The sequence below is a fragment of the Gobio gobio genome (genome assembly GCF_949357685.1).
Source record: "Gobio gobio genome assembly, chromosome: 16".
In the NCBI taxonomy this organism is placed as follows: domain Eukaryota; kingdom Metazoa; phylum Chordata; class Actinopteri; order Cypriniformes; family Gobionidae; genus Gobio; species Gobio gobio.
The window spans coordinates 34,995,664-35,015,593 of NC_137109.1; the positions used below are offsets into that span (position 1 = coordinate 34,995,664).

At 39.1% G+C, this 19,930-nt stretch overlaps 1 protein-coding gene and 1 long non-coding RNA gene across 4 annotated transcripts; one reads left to right on the plus strand and one right to left on the minus strand.

The window, feature by feature from the left end:
- Positions 1-259: 259 nt before the first annotated feature.
- On the plus strand, positions 260-18,098 carry fbxo38 (F-box protein 38). 3 transcript variants are annotated; one of them, XM_079839806.1, is made up of 21 exons: positions 260-661; positions 877-1,107; positions 1,268-1,401; positions 3,100-3,263; positions 3,347-3,512; positions 3,612-3,887; positions 4,107-4,200; positions 4,289-4,419; positions 4,790-4,960; positions 5,140-5,282; positions 5,517-5,712; positions 7,003-7,140; positions 8,019-8,186; positions 9,079-9,663; positions 10,904-11,004; positions 11,095-11,197; positions 11,285-11,451; positions 12,378-12,523; positions 12,850-12,953; positions 13,235-13,348; positions 16,467-18,098. In XM_079839806.1, exons 2-21 carry the CDS (start codon positions 977-979, stop codon positions 16,643-16,645), a joined length of 3,411 nt encoding a protein of 1,136 aa, XP_079695932.1. In that variant the 5' UTR covers positions 260-661; positions 877-976; the 3' UTR covers positions 16,646-18,098. The 3 variants fall into 3 exon arrangements, with proteins under 3 accessions (XP_079695932.1, XP_079695933.1, XP_079695931.1); XM_079839807.1 differs by having other exon boundaries at positions 282-661; positions 856-1,107; XM_079839805.1 differs by having other exon boundaries at positions 282-661; positions 11,095-11,451.
- On the minus strand, positions 12,490-16,379 carry LOC307140347. Its single transcript, XR_013818235.1, has 3 exons — positions 16,039-16,379; positions 13,930-15,241; positions 12,490-13,771 (listed from the first exon to the last, which is right to left on the minus strand). It is a non-coding gene; the product is annotated as an uncharacterized lncRNA (long non-coding RNA).
- Positions 18,099-19,930: the final 1,832 nt, after the last annotated feature.

Genomic DNA, 19,930 nt, shown 5'->3' on the forward strand with positions numbered 1-19,930 from the left:
ACTTGAGGGTGAGTAAATGACAGAATTTTCATTTTTGGTGAACTATCCCTTTAAGCTGTCTAGCTGTCTGCACAATGCTCATACAATAAGAGCATTTCGCTTGATTTGTAGGGGGGAGGGGTCACTTTTAAGAGTTTCGACCATATTTGTTCCATATTCGTAGGTAGTGCCAAGTGCCAACACTTTTCTCGTGATTCATATTTTAAATCCATGTATCAATTATTAGCGTCTTTTATTTTGTAAAAATAAAAAATAAACCGAACTTCCTGTTTGTGTTTGGAAGGCTAACGCTGGCTTCACGTCGCTACTGAACGCGGATTCAGATAGACAGCTGCTGCTCGCCTTCAAACTGGCCACAAATCGCACTTTTGAGCTTGACTGAAAAACAGAGGAGATCAATAGACCAGTTTCTGCTTAACGGTTTGCCTTAAATGTCTTGTTACAGCACTGTTGGGTCTACATCCTTGTAAAACAGTGGTGGGGTTGCTAACAGCTGATTGCTAGCTAGAGCTAGTGATCATAACCTCAAACAGCAGCATCATCATCATTTCTCCACATGCTACAGATCACTGAACGGCTCAACTCTTCTCCATTTGGGCCATGATGCCTCTCAACAACCGCTGTTAAGTTCATAACATAAGTTAGCTCCTGCTAGTCTGCTGTGAGTGTTAAAGCCAGTCTGTTGTGGGTTATTGTCCATTGTTTGGTGTGTTTATGGAGCTTTTCTTCAGTTTTTACCTCCTTGAACTGTTGTTCAGTTTAGGTTTTTGACAGCCATGAAAAGGATTATGATAGTTTAGATGGTTTTTCATGTAAGTTAATGTCAAAGTAACGCCCTCGTTCTTTGTCTCATAGATGTATACATTCTTTACACAGGAGTGAGTGATGATTGTGTGTTGATGCCTCAAACAAGAGGATCAGGACAGAGGGAGTCAGTGTATTACCATCCCTTGGTGGATATCTCACTGTCCTGGACATGATGGGCCCACTGCGGAAGGTCACCAGGACTCATAGTTTGGGGGGAGGAACGTTTATCTCTCTCGGACTTGAGGAACTCAAAGACTACATCAACGAGCTCTCACATGAGGTGCTCTGCCACATATTCCGGTCAGTACAGCACCCCACCACTAGTTAGTACAATAGTTAGCTACAGTATTAGCAATGCTATTATCATCCATCTGTTCGCCTAACTGTCATTGGTTCCACACAATCTGCAATGATTTATGATTTGACTTGAATTATAATGCATAAGTCTATCTCCCATCAGATACTTACCCATGCAGGACATAATGTGTATGGAGTGTCTTTCACGGAAACTGCGGGAGGCGGTGACTCTGTACTTGCGGGTAGTGAAGGTGGTGGACCTTTGTGCCAGCCGGTGGTGGGAGTACATGCCCTCAGGTAGATGACACTCTTGAAGCTCCTGCTCTGTGTCAAAGTTTACTACTGAGATCTGGTTATAACTTTACATCGAATAAATGTGTCGTCCATAAGTATGATTTGTCTGCTATACGACTTTGAGTTTATATTCTGATTAAAGAGTTAGTTCCACCAAAAATGTAAATTCTGTCATTAATTACTCACCCTCATGTTGTTCCAAACCCGTAAGACCTTCGTTCATCTTCGGAACACGAATGATGATGTTTTTGATGAAATCCAAGAGGTTTCGGAACCATCCATAAGCAGCAATGTCATTGCAACTTTCAAGGCCCAGAAAGGTAGTAAAGACATAGTTAAAATAGTCTTAAAATAGACTTAAGTGGTTCAACCTTAATGTTATGAAGAGACGAGAATACTTTTTGTGTGCAAAAATAACGACTTTATTCAACTATTTATTTTCATCTTTGTCAGTTTCCTATGCTGTAGACATAGTAAACACAATGCAGCGCTTCCAGGTTCTACTTCAGAACACCGGCTCACCATTGGCCAAGGCATGCGTGTGATGCTGATGCAGGAGCTGGCCAATAATGAAATTTCTGACGTAGAACCCGGAAGTGCTGCACTTTGTTGGCTACTTCAACAGCATAGGAGACTGACACAGACAAGAAGAAATCGTTATGAATAAAGTCGTTATTTTTGTTTTGTTTTATTTGATCTTAATTTGTGTTCTAAAGATGGAACAAAAGTCTGATAGGTTTGGAACGACATGAGGGTGAGTAATTCATGACAGAATGTTCATTTTTGTGTGAATTAACCCTTGAAGTATCATACTTATTAACTTGAGATGGCTCAGCAGGTTTCTGCCAGATTTGAAAGATCCCTCTACCCTGCATGTTTTTGTATTAAACGTTTTCATTAGGCTTTTAGGGCCAGATTTACTAAACGGGGAAAATTAGCGTGATTTCCATAAAAGTGCCCGATGGGAGTGGGCAAATCTGCACGTGATCTACTGACACACAAATTAAAGCACATGGACGCAGCCGGATTATTTCCATGGAATCTACCCATTAGCCTCTGGTTTAAAACATGCTATTTTTTGGCGGTAAATAATGGTGCAAACACCAGTAAATTTACGAGCACAAACCTCATTTAAATACTCTCCTCCCATAAATTTGCGCCTGAAAGGGAAACTCCTACAAATGCATAAGCAATAAGGTCAGCCTCAAAAATAACTGTCCACACCTTTTCAGCGCTAATTTATCACTGCGCGTCTTTTGGAAAATCCTGACAGTCTTTTTTTGAATGCCAGAAGAGGGTTTGCGCTGGTGCAAGCTGTTAGAAAATCTTGCCCTTAGTGTACTACTCTCAGCTCTGTTAAAGACGTTTTACCATAGGCTACATAAATGTAGTGGTTGATGTTGGTATCTAGAGAGCAAGATGGTCAGTGGCTAATATAATGCCAAAATAATATATTGTTTTAATTATGAAAAACTAGATGTATAAAACAAATTGTTTTAATATAATGTTTATTCAGTTCACAAAAAATTTGTAAATATTGAGTTTTGGAATTGATATAATGAGAAACTTATGTTAGCCAGATTGATTATCGACCAATGCCAGACAGTGAGTTCCGGTTGGCCAATTAATAAGCTATGAAACGTAATACTTATTGTCATTCCTAATTACTATTGTTTGAACTGTCATGTGTCTGTGACTTAGGTTTCACAGACTCCAGTTTCCTCATGTTGATGAAGAAGATGCCTGATTTGGAGCAGCTGTATGGTCTTCATCCACGTTACCTTGAGAGAAGGAGGGTCAGAGGTTATGAGGCCTTCAGTATTCCTGGTGTTTTGGAGGCTCTACAGGCTTGTCCCAACCTTATAGTGAGTTCACGTTAGAGATAATTGTTATTTCAGTTTAGTCTGTTTTCTACTACAGTTGAAAATAATAATATCTGCACTTACAGGGAGTTGAGACCTCCCATTTGGAGCTGGTGGAGGCCGTATGGAATTACATGCCTCAGGTTCACATTCTAGGGAAGTTCAGGAACCGAAACGGGGCCTTTCCTATTCCCTCAGAGAACAAACTTACCATTCCTGCTGCAGCTAAAATCCAGACGCTCCATCTTGTTGGTGAGGTTCAGATTGCCTCCATTGTGCAAACCTTTTTCCCATCATGTGTCATTTTGGTCATATTTTGTCACAAACCTTTCTGTTTGAACTTTACTATAGGTGTCAATGTGCCAGAGATCCCCTGTCTGTCCATGCTCAGACATCTGTACCTGAAGTGGGTGCGCCTCACTAAGCCTCAGCCCTTCAAAGACTTTCTCTGTGTTAACTTGCGTACGTTCGTCATGAGGAACTGCGCCGGTCCCACTAATTCTCTTAAGTATGTGCCTCTTGTCACTGGTCTGGCCTCCGCCCGCAACTTAGAGCAGCTAGAGCTGGTGAGGGTGCCCTTCTTAGGTGGACTGATTCAGCATGTGGTGGAGGATAGCTGGAGGTCAGGTAACCACAAAATTTTGCCAGCTCCTTATTAATATGAGGCATATTAAATGTACTGAATAATATATTATTGTGTTATAAAACATGGTCAGAACTTTTGTTGTATTTCTCATTGACCGCATGTATGAAATACCAATATTGTTTTGTCTACATATTTTGAGCAGTGTCCACTACTAAACATTCCAGCTCTGTGGCATATTGTCTAATGCACATCTCTTCTAGGAGGGTTTCGTAATTTGCACACAATTGTTTTTGGTGCCTGTAAAAATGCACTTGAAGTGGATCTGGGCTACCTCATCATTACTGCTGCTCGCAGGTAAATCTATGTTTAAACGTTACATTAAACTTATACTGACTTCTGTTTAGAACTAGAGACGTTGACAAAATCGACTTTGGTTGTCCAGGTTGCATGAAGTTCGAATCCAGCCTTCTTTAACCAAAGATGGGGTGTTCTCTGCACTGAAGATGGCAGAACTGGAGTTCCCCCAGTTTGAGACTTTGCACCTCGGATATGTTGATGAATTTCTGTTGCAATGTAAGTCATTGTTTTATAATGTCAATGATCACATCTTGCTCTCAGGAGCATCACAGATGCAGAAGCATATGTTATTGTAAACACTTTGTATGTACACTTGTCAAAGTGTGACTTTTCTCTTATGTCTTTATAAGCATGGCTGTAGCCAGCTATGAGTTCACCAAGGCAAACTACCGTAATAAACGAATTTTGCAAAAAAAAATGTGCAACTAATTTGGCCTGTTATTTACATTTTTTATGTAATGTAAAAATTAGTAACTGTTAAAGTTTCTTCTCCCCTCACACTGACAAAGCCGTTTTCATCATACTAGGCATAAGATTAATGATAAATGTGTACATATTGTGAATGAATAAAACATGTTTCACACAGGTAACATGAGCCATGCTGAGTTAGTGAAATACGGTCTTGCTGATGTAATCGAAAATCCAGGAATCATCACAGACATTGGAATGAAGGCTGTTAATGAGGTGTTCACCTCCATCAAGTATTTGGTCATTTATAATTGTCCACATCTTCACAACCCACACAACTGGATCACAGGTAATGGATTCACCATCATTTCTTTATGTATTTCCTGAGCTAATGATGGAACTCAAGTCTATTTTAATTCAAATTAACCATTTCTATTAGCAGTATCTAGAATGTCCTCAACTTTACAGTTGATTTGAAGCATATTTCAGTATTAATTTTTAAATCTGATGAGCCACTCTTTGTTAAAGACCACTCACGCTGGAGTCGGTTGGTGGACCTCACTCTGGTGCGCTGTCATGCTATTAAGCTGGAGTCGTTCAGTCAGTTCATTGAGATGCTTCCCAGCCTGGAGTTCATCTCTCTGGATCAGATGTTTCGTGAACCTCCGAAGGTGAGCATTGGCCCAAGAAAACAGAGTTGACAGTTATATACATTGATTATCGCTTAGATATCATTACCATTTGTGGTAAATGGACAGTTATGGGTCTTTTCACCGATATGAACATCCGCTCATCACAATATGTGTACTTGTGAACTGTAATGAAATTACAATATGAATGAAAATAGCTATAATATAATATGGACTATACTATAGGAGTTAGTAATTTCATTTTGTTTACTGCAGGGCTGTGCCCGTGTGGGACTCAGTGCGGGCACGGGTATCGGGGTATCATCGGCCCTCGTCAGCAATCAGAATTCCAACAATGATAATGACAATAATAACAACAACAATCACCAGAACAATAACGACGCAAACATTCCACCAAATAACAACAACCAGGTTGAAGATGTGCCTCAGCAACACCACCGTGGCCCAGAGGGTATGTATACTATATACACTACCGATAAAAACATATTAAAATTATTTCTGAAGGATCATGTGACACTGAAGACTAGAGTAAGGATGCGGAAAACTCAGCTTTGCCATCACACAGGGTTCCCACGCTTCTTGAAAGTACTTGAATTTCAGACACATGGATTCAAGGCCTGGAAAGTACTTGAAAACAAATATAGGTCCTTGAAAGTGCTTGAATTAAATTTGAAATAAATTTAGTTTAGAATGGTGTTATTTCAAAAATTGTCCTACAGTATATGTGCTATCAAAGACAGAACGAAGCGTTGCTTATGTTCGGGGGGTGGAGGGGTAGCGGGGAAAATAACTTGAACCGATGGAGAGCAGTACATGCATATGGCCAGCCTAGGAACTATTCTCTCATTCCTGCGTAATAATCAAGGAACTTTGCTGCCGTACCATGGGTGCAGCGGAGCAATGATATTACACAGCGTCTGAAAATAGGCTAACTTCTGTCTAAATAACCAACGTGACAACCTGCTTGCACAGAGAGGGTGCTTGGGACTATTTTCAGGTGCTGTGTAATATCATTGCGCCGCTGCATTCATGCTACGGCTGAAAGTTCCTCGATCATTACGCAGGAATGAGAGTATAGTTCCTAGCCATATCGGTCAAGAAAATCACAATTACATTTTCCGTCGGTCTTGGTACACGATGTAACTATACACATCACAACATGTAAATAGGAAAATGTTGGCATTATTTTGTCACTTATTGAGCAGTAGGCTAGCTGGAGCCATTTACCTCCAGTCTTCCTGCTAAGCTAGGCTAGTGGTGGGTGCGTCAGACAGAGTTATGGCACGCACAGAGATGAGAATGGTGTGTATGGACTTATCTAACTCTGGGGGATACAGTGAATAAGCTAAAGTCCCAAAAAGTCGGTGTGTTCCTTTAAGTAGCCTACTTTAAGAGGTCTTTCGTGAGGCTACATATGCTGGGTTATGAATCTGATAGGTGCTTGAAATAAAATAAATGTTGGTTGAAAAAGTCCTTGAAAGTCCTTGAATCTGATGTTCATGAACGAGTGGGAACCCTGCATCACAGGAATAAATGACATATTAAAATGTTCAAATAGAATGATTAATTGTAATATTTAACAATTTCACTATTTGTACTGTATTCCTGATTAAATTAATGCAACCTTAGTGAGCATAAGAGACCTCTTTCAAAAATAAATCTTTCTGACTGCAAACTTTTTAATGGTCTAGGTTTTTTTGCTTGTTGAAAGGTTTGAATTGACTTTTCTGACTTCAATCAGAGATTCCCGATGTGGAGGGCATGGTTGCAGACAACATGGAGCCTGAGCCAATTCTTGTGGCTGTCAATCCAGAGGATGAGACCCAGGGTTCTGTCCAGGCTACTAATCCTTCGCTTGATCAGGATGAGGAACAAGCAGGTCTGAAGAAACCCTGTTAAAAATTTAAAGGCCCTCTGAAATCAAAATTTAAAGTTTTTTAGCTTTTAGTATGATTATGTTAGCATTAAGGTTAGGAATAAGCTGGTGTGTTCCAAAACAATGACAAAATTTGCATTTAGGAGATATAAGCATTCAAAACTTACAGTCACTCACTTCCATTAAAATTGATATCAGATTCTGATGACATCATCGCAGACTTCACCTTCTCATCAAATCTTCTGTTCAATCAAATGCTCTCTAGAATCTGAAGCGCCCGCCCCCTACACTATAAATAGACCCTGGAGCTGCCTCTGAAATCGGTCAGCTGTTCACACATTTACTAATTTCTACATGGTGAAAGGCACATGGCGCACTATACATGCGATAGTAAACGATTCAGACATATACTTTGTTGAGGCAAATGAAGTCTGGTTTCACATTACTTTGACGCGCACCGCCGCAGCGCACACACATAGTCTAGACCAGAGCCGTTGACTAGAGACACGAGAGCGCAGCGCAGATCATATGCACGAGTCGGCGCAGACAACAAAACATATCGGACCCATTTAAATTCTGCACAGAATGCTGTATTTCAAAGCAATATGGAGATTATGATGATAAACGGTTAGAGATTAGGAGGAAACTGGCTTTACCAAACAGAAAGGCTCTAGTCAAACTGTGGTATTAACGAAACGCTATTGGCTGTTTCAAAAAAGGGGAGGAGCTGCTAACAGCTTGAGCCGTTTCAGGCGAAATTACGTCAGCACATTGAATAATGCTGCGCGTTTCAAGGCACTTCAGTGGGCCTTTAACGGATGTGATGCCTTTAATGATTAGCCATTCATTTGTTTTGCTTTCTCTTTTATGATTTAATTTAGGCCCTAGTGGAGTTCAAACTGCAGTGAAGAAGCAGTCGGTTGTGGTGTCAGACTCGGACAGTGAGGACGAGTACAGTCCACTCAGGACGCCGGCTGCCGCCCGCTCTCAAGGCCAGTACCCTGAGACAGAAGCCCAGGGGAAGAGCAGCACAGCTGTGACTCCACATGGTAGTTAACATATAAAATCCTCATAGCCTCGGGTTATAGTACAAAATCCTTTCAAACACAAACAATTCCATCACATTTGTCGTTATAATTATGCCAATATTAATTTCTATAATGACATTTTTAATCAATATAATGCATCCTTGCTTAATAAAAGTAATGGTAGTGTACATTGTTAAAAATATTATTTTGAAATGTAATTGCGTTAAATGATAAAGTGTGGTGTAACAGAGTGTTTAAATATTTTTGAACAAAAAACTTGACCTGAGTTGAGGGGGTTAATGACACTTGTCTTCTGTAGAGCTGCCTTTGAAGTCATTTAATAATTTATGAACTTTGCAACATTGACAGTTATTGAACTCAATTGAATAAACATTAAATTAAGCTGAATAATGATAATATTGTCCTCTATAGAGCTGTTTTATATCTGAATTGATTTTTTTCCTTCTTACTATGCAAAACTGAGACTTATTGAACGTAACTACATCAACATTGAACTAAATTGATCTTAATATTGTATTCTGTAGAGCTGTGTTACAGCCAAAAACACTTCATAATTTCATCATTTGCAATAATGTTATTTTCCAGTTTATTTCTGTGAAGCTGTACTGTATAAAGCGCTATACAAATAAATGTGATATGACCTAAATTAAATAAAATTCAAAAAAAATTGAAGAATTAACAGTTAACAGCAGTTAGTTCTCAGCTGTGTGTGTCCTCCTGAATTGCCTGTTTAATGAACAGATAGTCTAAAGGATGCTGAGATAACAAATTAACTAGCAAAAGTTCTAGTGTAAAAACGCCCCAAGAAAGAAAAAGCCTGCTCAAAATATACGCCAAACAAATCTAATTTTAATGGCTAACTTCTGCTGATATGATTGTTCTAATCTTACAGGTAAAGGGAAAACTCCACTGCGGAGACGTGGACCGCAGCCTCAGGAGCTCAGCTGTGAGAAAGGCTGCCAGGTAACCAGCGAGCAAATCAAGGCTGACATGAAGGCAGCCACTGAGACGGCTGAGCGTGGGGCAAAAGACAGAAACAGTGGAACTGGGCCTGCTTCCGGCTACGCTGCCAGCAGCTGTGTTTGCTCCATCCGCTGGAGGGAGGACTCGGCCAGTCAGGACAACCAGGGTGGGGTGGGTAGAGGGGAAGATGACATGGTGAGGACTCGCTGCACGTGCAGCAGGTCTCGTCCCGGCTCAGAAACCAGGACTCCTAGTGGCCACAGCCTGTCAGCGGGGGATGAGAACCACAGACCAGAATGTCACAGCCCGGAGCAGAGAGCCGGGGGAGATGAGATGGAGGACAGTTACTCTAACGCTCCACCCAGGACACTGAGCTCATCGGAGGGGTATAATGAAAGGACTGCAGTCCACCAGCAAGGCTCGTCACACAGAAGCCCTACAGACGAGTTCCCCAGGAGACCTGTCACTCGTGCCCGCAGCAGACTTTCCTCTGTGCCCCTGGTTTGTGAGTCAGGTAAGAAGAGAGCAGAGGTTCCTCACAATGGGACATCAGATAATCAATTGAGCAATGAAAAAAGGCACAGTTGGGAAAAGGCTGTTCCTCGGGTGTGCCATTTGTGCATAACATAAAAGCATATGGAGGTATGCTGGGGGTCTGGATTACTCCATTGCTAGTCTATATTGGGAACTATACTGCATATCTCCATGTGTTCGTGACATTTAGATAAACTGGCAGCACACTTTTGACTCCTAGTGAACCTACAGTGCTGAGAAGAGCAAATGTAAGAAACTAGAGGGGTTTTTTTAACCACTGATGGTGTAAAACATGTCTCAAGTGTGGATGCATGTATTTCAGGGATTGTCACTTTCAGGCAACACTCAGATTTATACAATGAGCATGAAGTATAATATATGACTATATAACGTTCAATATTACCATTGAAATTACTTACTTTTGGTCACAAAGTTCTTTTAATGTTTATTTTATGTTTATTAAGGCTACATTTAATATTGCCAAATATTATTAGTTCAAAAGAACAGCATTTATTTGAAATGAAAATCTGTTATAACAACATAAATGTCCTTAATGTCACTTGTGAATTTTTTACAAAAAAAATTTAAAGGCCAATTCACACTGCACTGACAAATGGTTTGTTTTTCGTCGGATCACTGTGTTACCCCTGTCGGTGTCTGTTGCCATTGTATGGCTTTTGTTTTCGCCAATTTATCATGTTGAATCTGAGTTTGACGGGTCTTGGAATGTCTGAGAAGTGCAAACTGTAATCTGGCGACTGTCGGCATTGGTCTTTGTCTGTCGGTGCAATGTGAATTAGACTGTACATCCTTGCTAATTTAAAGTATTGTCTCTTACAAAAAAATATCTTACTGACTGCAACGTTAGTGTATGAACGTTACTGTATGTACGAATGCATTTACTTTTTTAATTAATTCAAGCACCATAAAGGAGTCATGTACTGAAATCTGTGTTCATGTGCACACTGCACTGAGAATTTTGACACCCCTCAAGTAGTAATGTCCAGTTCATGAACAAGTTGTTCTTTTGAGTCGAATCTGTGAAGTCCTGTAAGTGTAAAACAACGCATTGTTGCCTGTGATATGCAAAATAGTTAGTTCAAAATAATTAGTTGAGATTTAGCCAAGTTGAATCCATCCATCAATCCATGAATCAGTCCATCAGTAAGACTTGCTGTTAATTTTCACTATGTCTCATCATCACCTGTTGGTCTGTCCAGAACTACCCAAAGCAAAGCCTCGGGCTGCGGTGAAGAGAAAACGTATGGCAGACAAGTCCACCAGCACCAGTGACCCTGTAACTGAAGACGACCATGTGCAGGTGGGTTCATAATCTTGTTTCACTTAACTATATGTTTCCTTAATGTAGAACCCAAGAGTCCAAAACACAATTATTTTTCACATCATACAGGTGCTCAGCCTTAAATCCAAAAACCTGGTAGGAATCACACTTACGAACTGTGGCATCACAGACCTGGTCCTTAAGGAGTGCCCCAAAATGATGTTTGTTCACGGTGAGTTTATAGCAGAAAACATTGATCTCAACAAACGAGTCAGACTGTATCAGATCCTCATGCGTAATTTGATTCTTTCCTCCCAAGCGACACGCTGTAGGGTGCTAAAACACTTGATGGTGGAAAGTGCCCCCATAGTAAACCGCTTTGACTATGCACAATGTAAGAAGTTGGACATGGAGCAGGTGCTCGACCAGATCTTACGGATGCCCCCGGAGAGAAACCGCATCATCTACATGAGGCCTATGCAGCAGGTAAGTGTTGTTCTTAAAGGGATAGTTCACCCAAAAAGGAAAATTACCCCATTATTTTCTCCCCCTCAAGCCATATAAGTGTATGTCTTTCAGACGAACACAATCGAAGTTATATAAAAAAAATGTCCTAGCTCTTCCAAGCTTTATAATGAAATGGCAGCCCAAAATTTGAAGCCTAAAGAAAAAAGTGTATTCATCCATTTTAAAAGAAATCCACATGGCTCTGGGAGGTTAATAAAGGCCTTCTGAAGTGAATTGATGTTTTTTTTAAGAAAAATGTCCATATTTAACATGTTATAGAGGAAAATATCTAGCTTCCGGAGGACTGCCTTCCCTATTCAACTTACAGAAAAAGTGTAACTGGCGCGACGATGCTGTCAGACGTAGTGTAAGGTTTTTGAACTGCGAGAGGCGTTACACTTTCTTTGGAAGTGCAATACGAGCCGTCTTTCTTGAGCACTAAATCAGCTTTTTAGAATAATTTCTGAAGGATCATGTGACACTGAAGACTGGAGTAATCGTGATGCTTTGCCATCACAGGAATAAATTGCATATATAAAATTTTAACATTGTACTAATATTTTTTCTGTATTAACCGTACTATAAATCGGTAATGTTTTGCACCGTATTTAACTTTGGTTTTCCAGCAAACGTGTGCTTTAGATTACTATATATATATATATATATATATATATATATATATATATATATATATATATATATATATATATATATATATATATATATATATATATATATATATATATATATATATATATATATATATATATATATATATATATATATATATATATATATATATATATATTAGTTGCATTTATGTATTTATTTTAGGCCTGCAAATGTTATTTTGAGGTATTTAAAGCACAATGTTACACTAATCTCTTTTCAACATTCGTCTCCAGATTGATTCTCTGGCTCTGGAGAAAAAGCTCTTCAGCGGTCCTTACCCATACCATATTGCTATGATCCATGAGTTCAGCAACCCACCCAATGTTAGGAACAAGGTGCGCGTACGTAGCTGGATGGACACCATTGCCAACATTAGCCAGTGAGTGGACTACATTGCCCATACAGTGCTGGTAAAACTAATGAAATTTGAGGGGGGGGTTTATCACCGTTTTATATCAGGAATAAGAATATTTCTGTTTTAGCAGATATAGACCAAGAATACCAATCTTTGTCTAGCATTTGTTTAGTTTGTATCTTCTTTATAATGCTGTATTTAAAAATGAATAATAATGTCTTATTTCTTGTGACTTGTTGCTGACTTTCCAAATGGTTAATCTGATTCCTGCTTTGTCCACCAGATGGCACTATTTTCATATCATGATAGACCCAAAAGCTCAACAATCTGTGTTTTTGTCCTTTCACAAGAGAACTCATCAAGTATGAATTCTTTCCGGAGGCCACACGGACGGAAGAGGATGTAAAGAAGTATCCCAGATATCCCTGGGGCCGAGACATCTACACATTAGAGGGTGAGAGGAAACAGATCAGAGTCCTTTGAGACTAGCTCCAAGTTCCCCTCACTTCCTCTGGAAACGCAGTTTTAGTGTTGTGTGAGAGAGTGGAGAGAGAAATTTACAGTTGCATTGACATTTCCCAAATCCCTTACATAAAGCTAATTATTTTAATAGATTAAAATTAGCTGGCTCCCATAATGTTGAATCGGCCCGTAAATGTTTACAAGATGCCTATCAGTTTTAAAGGAATACAAAAGTGATGGCATTCGATCTTTCCCACACTCCCTGTGCTTTAGGAGTAGTAGATGGGGCGCCATACTCAATGATGACCGATTTCCCATGGCTTCGCTCTTTACGCACAGCAGAGCCCAACAGTTATGCTCGATACGACTTTGAGGATGATGAAAGCAGTAAGTAACACATTGTCCATGAAGAAATAACGAAGTTCAGGTGTTATTATCCTAGCTATGGCACAACTGTTTAGCTGTAACCTTTGTTCAACCATGTTTTCTCATCTTGGTTAAATTTTGTTTTTTATTACCCATCCACTGTTTAGAGTAGAGTACCGTTCAAAAGTTTGGGATCTGCAAGATTTTAAGTATTTTTGAAAGTACCTTATGCTCACCAAGTCTGCATTTATTGGATCAAAAACACAGTAGAAACAGTAATATTGTGAAATGTTATTACAATTTAAAATAGACGTTTTTTTATTTCAAAATATTTTAAATATAATGTATTCCTTGTGATTGCAAAGCTTAAAGGGATAGTAAAAATAAAGTAATCTTTTACTCACCCTGCTATTATTCCAATGCTCTATGTCAGTGGTTCTCAAACTTTTATACCAAGTACCACCTCAGAAAATATTTGGCTCTCCAAGTACCACCATAATGACCAACATTAAAATACAGTAGTGTAGCCGTAGTAGCCCTAACTATTCAGCTACAGCTCTGCACAGTTCAAAAACGAGGCAGTTTATTCCTAATAGGAATACTATTTAACATTGTAAATACACAGATTGTACATTAACACTGCACTTCATACAGGTAAATAAAATAATTAAATAATGATTGAATTAAAATGTGTTGTACCCCAAAGTTAAATTAAAACTGTACTGTACTTAAATGTAAAAAAAATAAAACTTTACTCAATTAAAATAAATTGTTTTAACATTAATTTATATTTAAAGTCAAAATTAAATATTTTGTTCTGAGTTTGTCACACCACGGAAAAATTTGTTATTAACCACCCAGCCAAATTTGAATGATTAAAAAAAAACAAGCAAAATCTTGAAAAAATAAGCATTCTCTGCTCTCAAACGCTGGGGGCGTGTCCGCTGTTTGCGCTGAAACCACGACCACTGGCGGGAAAGCTGCAGTAAGCACAGTGGCACGTACTGCAACGATGGCACCAAATGGGACGGGCGGATGAAGGCCTGGGCGGGAGATAGTCGGTTCGGCCCCATTCTGCCGTGGATTGACTGTGTATCCCAGTTGTCTCCGATGAACGTTTGTAAAACTGTCCGGTGTAAAACGACCACTGCAGAGGCAGGTATTGGTAGTGATCAAAGAAGCTGTTCACAAAATGAATCCACCTCTTCTTGATATCATCGATTTTGTTTTTATAAGCTTTTTATACGTTTTACAACTAGGTAATATGCATTTACGTGATGAAGGCATAACTAGCTAGCTAACTGTAGGCTGTAGTAACTAACGGTAGTGACAGTAACTCGCGATTTAAAGGGCAAACTGATGCGAATGTGCTCTAACGTTAGTTCTTATAGTGTTAGGGTAGAGGCCAGGCTCAGTGGCTCCAGTGCGTCATCGAGCCTCCGTTTTAGTACAACACAGTTCACAGTCTTTGTAACGTATTTCAACAATACATTTCTTTTTAGAAACACATTTTAGAATCGCCTTTTACAGCAACTTTAATTTAGTGATTCCTCTGCGTACCACTAGAGGGAGCCTGAGTACCGCTAGTGGTACGTGTACCACACTTTGAGAACCACTGAGAACCAATGTTCTTCTATCTTTTTCGGACCTCAAAAAGAGAAATTTTGAAAAACATCCGGCACGTGCTCCTCCATACAATGGCAATGAATGGCAACCAGGCTAAAACTTTACAATAAGGATACAAAAGTATCACGCAATGATACAGGGAGACGCGCGCCATATATGGAAAGTGTTCAGGAGGCGTATTATAAGGTTTTGCGAGAAAGAAACCTTATTATTCAGTCAAAATACTGAGCTCGGCCATTACAGTGTGTGTAAGCCGTCAGCAGCCGCTCGCGCTTACTATAACTCGCACTGTGGTCATCAGTGTTGGGGGTAACTCATTACAAGTAACTTGAGTTACGTAATAATATTACTTTTTCCAAGTAACTAGTAAAGTAACGCATTACTTTTCAAATTTACAACAAAATATCTGAGTTACTTTTTTAAAAAAGTAACGCAAGTTACTTTTTCACATTCATTTGACTGACAGCTCTCCTGCCCCCATGTTGAGAAAAATAAGTGCAGAGGCGTGTGTGTAAACATGATGGTTATTGTAGTTCCAGACTAAATGTGAGCATTTATTTAACTTGCACAATAAAGATTCTGTACTCCTCAAAATGAATAAAATCAGTACTATGCAAACCTCCAATAATTAAATGTTAAATAAAACAACTATTTTTATGCATAATCTACCTTTACATTTAATTTACCAATGTCTTGCTGCTGACCTTTGATGATGAAATTTACTAGATTTTTTGTTTTTATTGGTAAAACTTTTTTCTCCTGCATCCTATTCTACCATTATCCAGAATGGAAGCACAGCAGAGCAGAGCTGCGCCCTCTACTGTTCATGCGTGAATTTGCATTCTTACCATTTTTATTATTTCAATTTTGGTATGAAGAGGTCTTTACCGTTGCACAAAAATATAACTTTTTTGTTATAAAAAACAAAACAAAAACAAGCCCAGCCCAGGTGAGAAAAAGTAACGCAAAAGTAACGTAACGCATTACTTTTCTTAAAAAGTAACTAAGTAACTCAATTAGTTACTTTTTAAGGGAGTAACGCAATATTGTAATGCATTACTTTTCAAAGTAACTTTCCCCAACACTGGTGGTCATGACACCCAGGATAAGCACACATACGCACCATTTTAAGAAATCAGGCTCAATAGACTCTCGTCTCTTCTATAAGGTAAATAATAAGAAATACTAATAAAAATACTAATAAAAAGTACCGGTTGAGATTTCAAAAGAAAAGAAAGTTCAAAATGAAAGTGTTTGTTTGAAATCTTTTGTATCATTAAATGTCTTTTACTGTGACTTTTTTTCAATTTAATGTCTATTTTCTGAATAAAAATATTAATAATCTTACTGACCCCAAACTTTTGAACGGTGGTGTATATTTTTTCCACATTTTCCACTTTTCCTTCTATGTCCCTCAGTTTAAACCAAAAAAATAGCCCCTCATTTAAAAAACCAAAAAGAAAGTATTAACGTATAACTCACTCTAACTCTCTGAAATGTTACTTTCCGTCAGCTACTATCTATGCGCCACGGCGTAAGGGACAGCTCTCGGCCGACATCTGCATGGAGACGATCGGCGAGGAGATCTCAGAGCGACGGCAGACACGTAGGGGCGTTTTCCAGCGTGTGGTGGTCGTCTTCATCCACTACTGTGACGTTCGGGGGGAACCGGTGGATGACGACTACATCTAGAATGATCACTGCTCATCTGCAGGGCCTGGAGAAGCTGGAGAGAGGTGTGGTGAGCTCTTCAGCCCTCTTCCAGGCTCTGACCACCTCTGTGTGAGAACAGAGAGGCATCTTAGATGCAGCCTCCGTGTGGAATACCTAGGCATTTCCAGTTGCCTTTATCTCAGAGTTGACTTGAAACAAAGTAATCGCTTTCAATCAGCCATTATCTTTTTTGTGAGTTCATTCTAGACTAATGAACTGTAGAGTAATGGTGTCACCAGGCTGCTTTGCTTATGTTCATTGCATGAAGGATGAATGTCAAGCCTTCCATGGAGCGACAGCACACTTGCAGTAAAGAGGGGTGATGGTGTCAGCAGTTGTTGGGAAAAGACACGCAGAGTCACAAAAGGTGGCATATGAACTGACATGTTGGTTGGTTTTTGGTGGAGACCGAAAGATCGTCTTTGGTAGATTTTTGTTTCTTTTCAAAGCCAGGCAGGGTGTTTGGCCACTTGGTATGATTTCTTGGTGTGTATCTGCACCGTTACAGGCAATAACATCGTTCTAGGGTTGTTGTTTTTTGCACCTCATACCTTTTCAGAGACCTTAAAAATATTATTTTCTTACCTTTCCCCTAGAGGTTGGCTTGCGTGTTCTTCACTGTTAAGTGTTGGTGTCAGTTTAATCCAGAACCTGGTGAAGAGATTAAATGTTTCTTGTCCCATGAGAGGAACGTGGCAGAACTGGTGAATAAATGTACCTCATTTTTACTCCCTGTGATATTCATCGAGCTAAAAAAAAATGTGTAGCAAAGAAAAGTTGAGAGTATTTTAAGCGCACAGGATTTTTGTTTTTTCCCTTTATTTAGACCCACTTTTTTATGGTACTCCAGTAGAATAGTTTTAAATCAGAAGCACAGTGGATAGAGTTGCCAGGCATATCCCTTATTCATCTTCAGATGACTTGACCCACATTCTCTTCGCTCGCTCTCTTCATAAATGGCCCTGTGCCATTAACCTGCATTATAACCTACACCAGAGATATATCAGCAATAGGTGTTTCTGTTGTTCTGTTTCTATATTGTTTCTTTCCTCTTTCTTGCCTAGTCCTTAACATAGTTGTTTAACATTTAAAATCCATAAAGTAAATTGCACAATGACCGTCGGCTTGGTGCAGGATAGATTTCACCAACTCGTGTAGTAGAGAAACTAGTCTAATTTAGAGAGAGTTGCAAGTCCAGGTGGTATTGATGCACGAAAACCCCCATCTCGCTGCTCAACTTTGTGCTTTTCTGGGTGACCCATTCTGCCTTGCTTCAAAAGCTAAGAAACTCCATGGATTGAATCTGCGCCCATGCTGAGCACTGCAGAAACGTGTGTACAAAGTTCATGTACAGATATTCTGTATTTAAATGATCTTCCAAGATTTGTTTTATATGTTTATATAAAAGAATAAATATTTCACTAAGACTTTCTGTCATGACTATTTTTGTTTAATCTTATGTTGAATTGTGTATAGACCTTATTATGCATAATAATATAACTGTATTAGATACACATTTTAATTAAAAATGATTCAAAATCAGATAAATTCGCTTATTAGTCATAGACCAATTTCTAGACACAACATCATTGATCTTATTTTAAATGTATTTGATATTCACAGGTTTTATAACTTCACATGCTCTAGGTATGAATAATTAGTAATACACTACTCATTTCGAGGTACATTGAGATGTTGCAACAGTAATTCCTCACCATCAGCAATAACAACTGTATGTTCGTCAACAAACCGATATGCATATTTATTGCGGTGCACATGCGGGAACTGTATCAATAGTTCCCAGCACTAACATGAATGACTGATGTTTGTAAAACAAATATTTCTCCATCCTTTATCTTTACTCAAAGTAGTAAGAACGACAGACAATCTGCATTAACAGACACAGTTTTAGGTAATAGTGTCCCACAGCTGCTTGGCAGAAGTATTTCAGTAAGAGTAATAACATAAGTTGGCCAGTTAGCCGGAAACGTACACAATTTAAAACACAAAACTATGCATTTTGAACACCCGGTAGAAAAATAATTATTCATACTTGCAGGTTGTGATCAAGCTGGTCCAAATAAACTGGGTACTCACCCCTCTTTCAAGAGCAAGTGTTTTGGGAATCCCGCGTAGAACTTGAATTCGAGAAGCAGTCGTAAAATGACGTGCTTAAGGGCGGGTCAAGTTGTTTGCGGGTGGACAACGTACATCATAGGTGGACATTATGCAAATGTATTTTTTAGTGACGTAGAATCATCACGCAGTGGGATTCGAAATTTAAACTACTCTTAAAGGCGGTTCAGATTTGATTCTCTCTTTTGGGAGACAATAACTTTACTGTGCACTTTCGACTTTACAACAGCTATATTACACACTGCATGAAAGGGAAAATTCGAAAAACCATAATGGGGCACTTTAACAACTTATTAACCATAAATATATCTCACTTTAAATTAGGTCACGAAAAATTGGAACATTTTATTAATTAAGTGCTTTAATCCAGCCTTTATTGGACATTAATTACAAATTTGTTAAGCACACACACACGGGCTTAAGTTTTTTACATAGAAATAATGATTTTTATACTGTACACACTGTATTTATTCTTTGCCCTAAATCTACCCCTAATCCTAACTGATGTATTTGAACAACATGACCTAATGAGTATTTGTATGTATTAAAAGCATTGTTTTTAAGTGGTTATGTTTAGCTTTGGGGATAGGCTCAATGTAAATGTAAACAAGGAACTCTTAAAGGTGCACTATGTAACTTTTCCGTCCACTAGAGGTCGTCTGTTCAAGACAAAGGAGTAGCTTGATGACGCCAAGTTTGAGCACAGAATCTTGGGACATGTGGTCTTTACCTCACAGCCGGTGGAAAAGAATCGGGATAGGACTCGGGCAGAAATCATGTTCATGGTTGCGATTATTAACGTTACTGTAATATGAAGCAGAGCAGGACCGAGTGTTGTGGAGCTGAGCAAGGCCGCTGGAGCGATTGTTAAGATGAAGGCAACACATGCCTTGCGAGCAGCGGGACTTTTATAATGACAGTCGCCGGCGCCACTTCCGCTTCTTCGGTCATGAGTTTGAGGTAACGCAGCTCTGTTTATCATATTAGATACATTTGAGTGTGTTGAAAATGAAGTTCCCGAGTTACTCTGTGCGTTCGCTCGGCAGCTGCTATGACACTTGTTCACACTGCAGTGAGAGTAAAGCGTTTCTGCAAAATAAAAACTTGAGGGTAATGCAGATATGACGC

Excerpts from the sequence above, each read along its gene's own strand:
- fbxo38 (XM_079839805.1), top strand. The coding sequence starts at position 977 with ATGATGGGCCCACTGCGGAAGGTCACCAGGACTCATAGTTTGGGGGGA. Across the intron at positions 3,513-3,611 it reads CCAGACGCTCCATCTTGTTG|GTGTCAATGTGCCAGAGATC; the intron begins GTGAGGTTCAGA and ends ACTTTACTATAG. Across the intron at positions 12,954-13,234 it reads AGACATCTACACATTAGAGG|GAGTAGTAGATGGGGCGCCA; the intron begins GTGAGAGGAAAC and ends CCTGTGCTTTAG.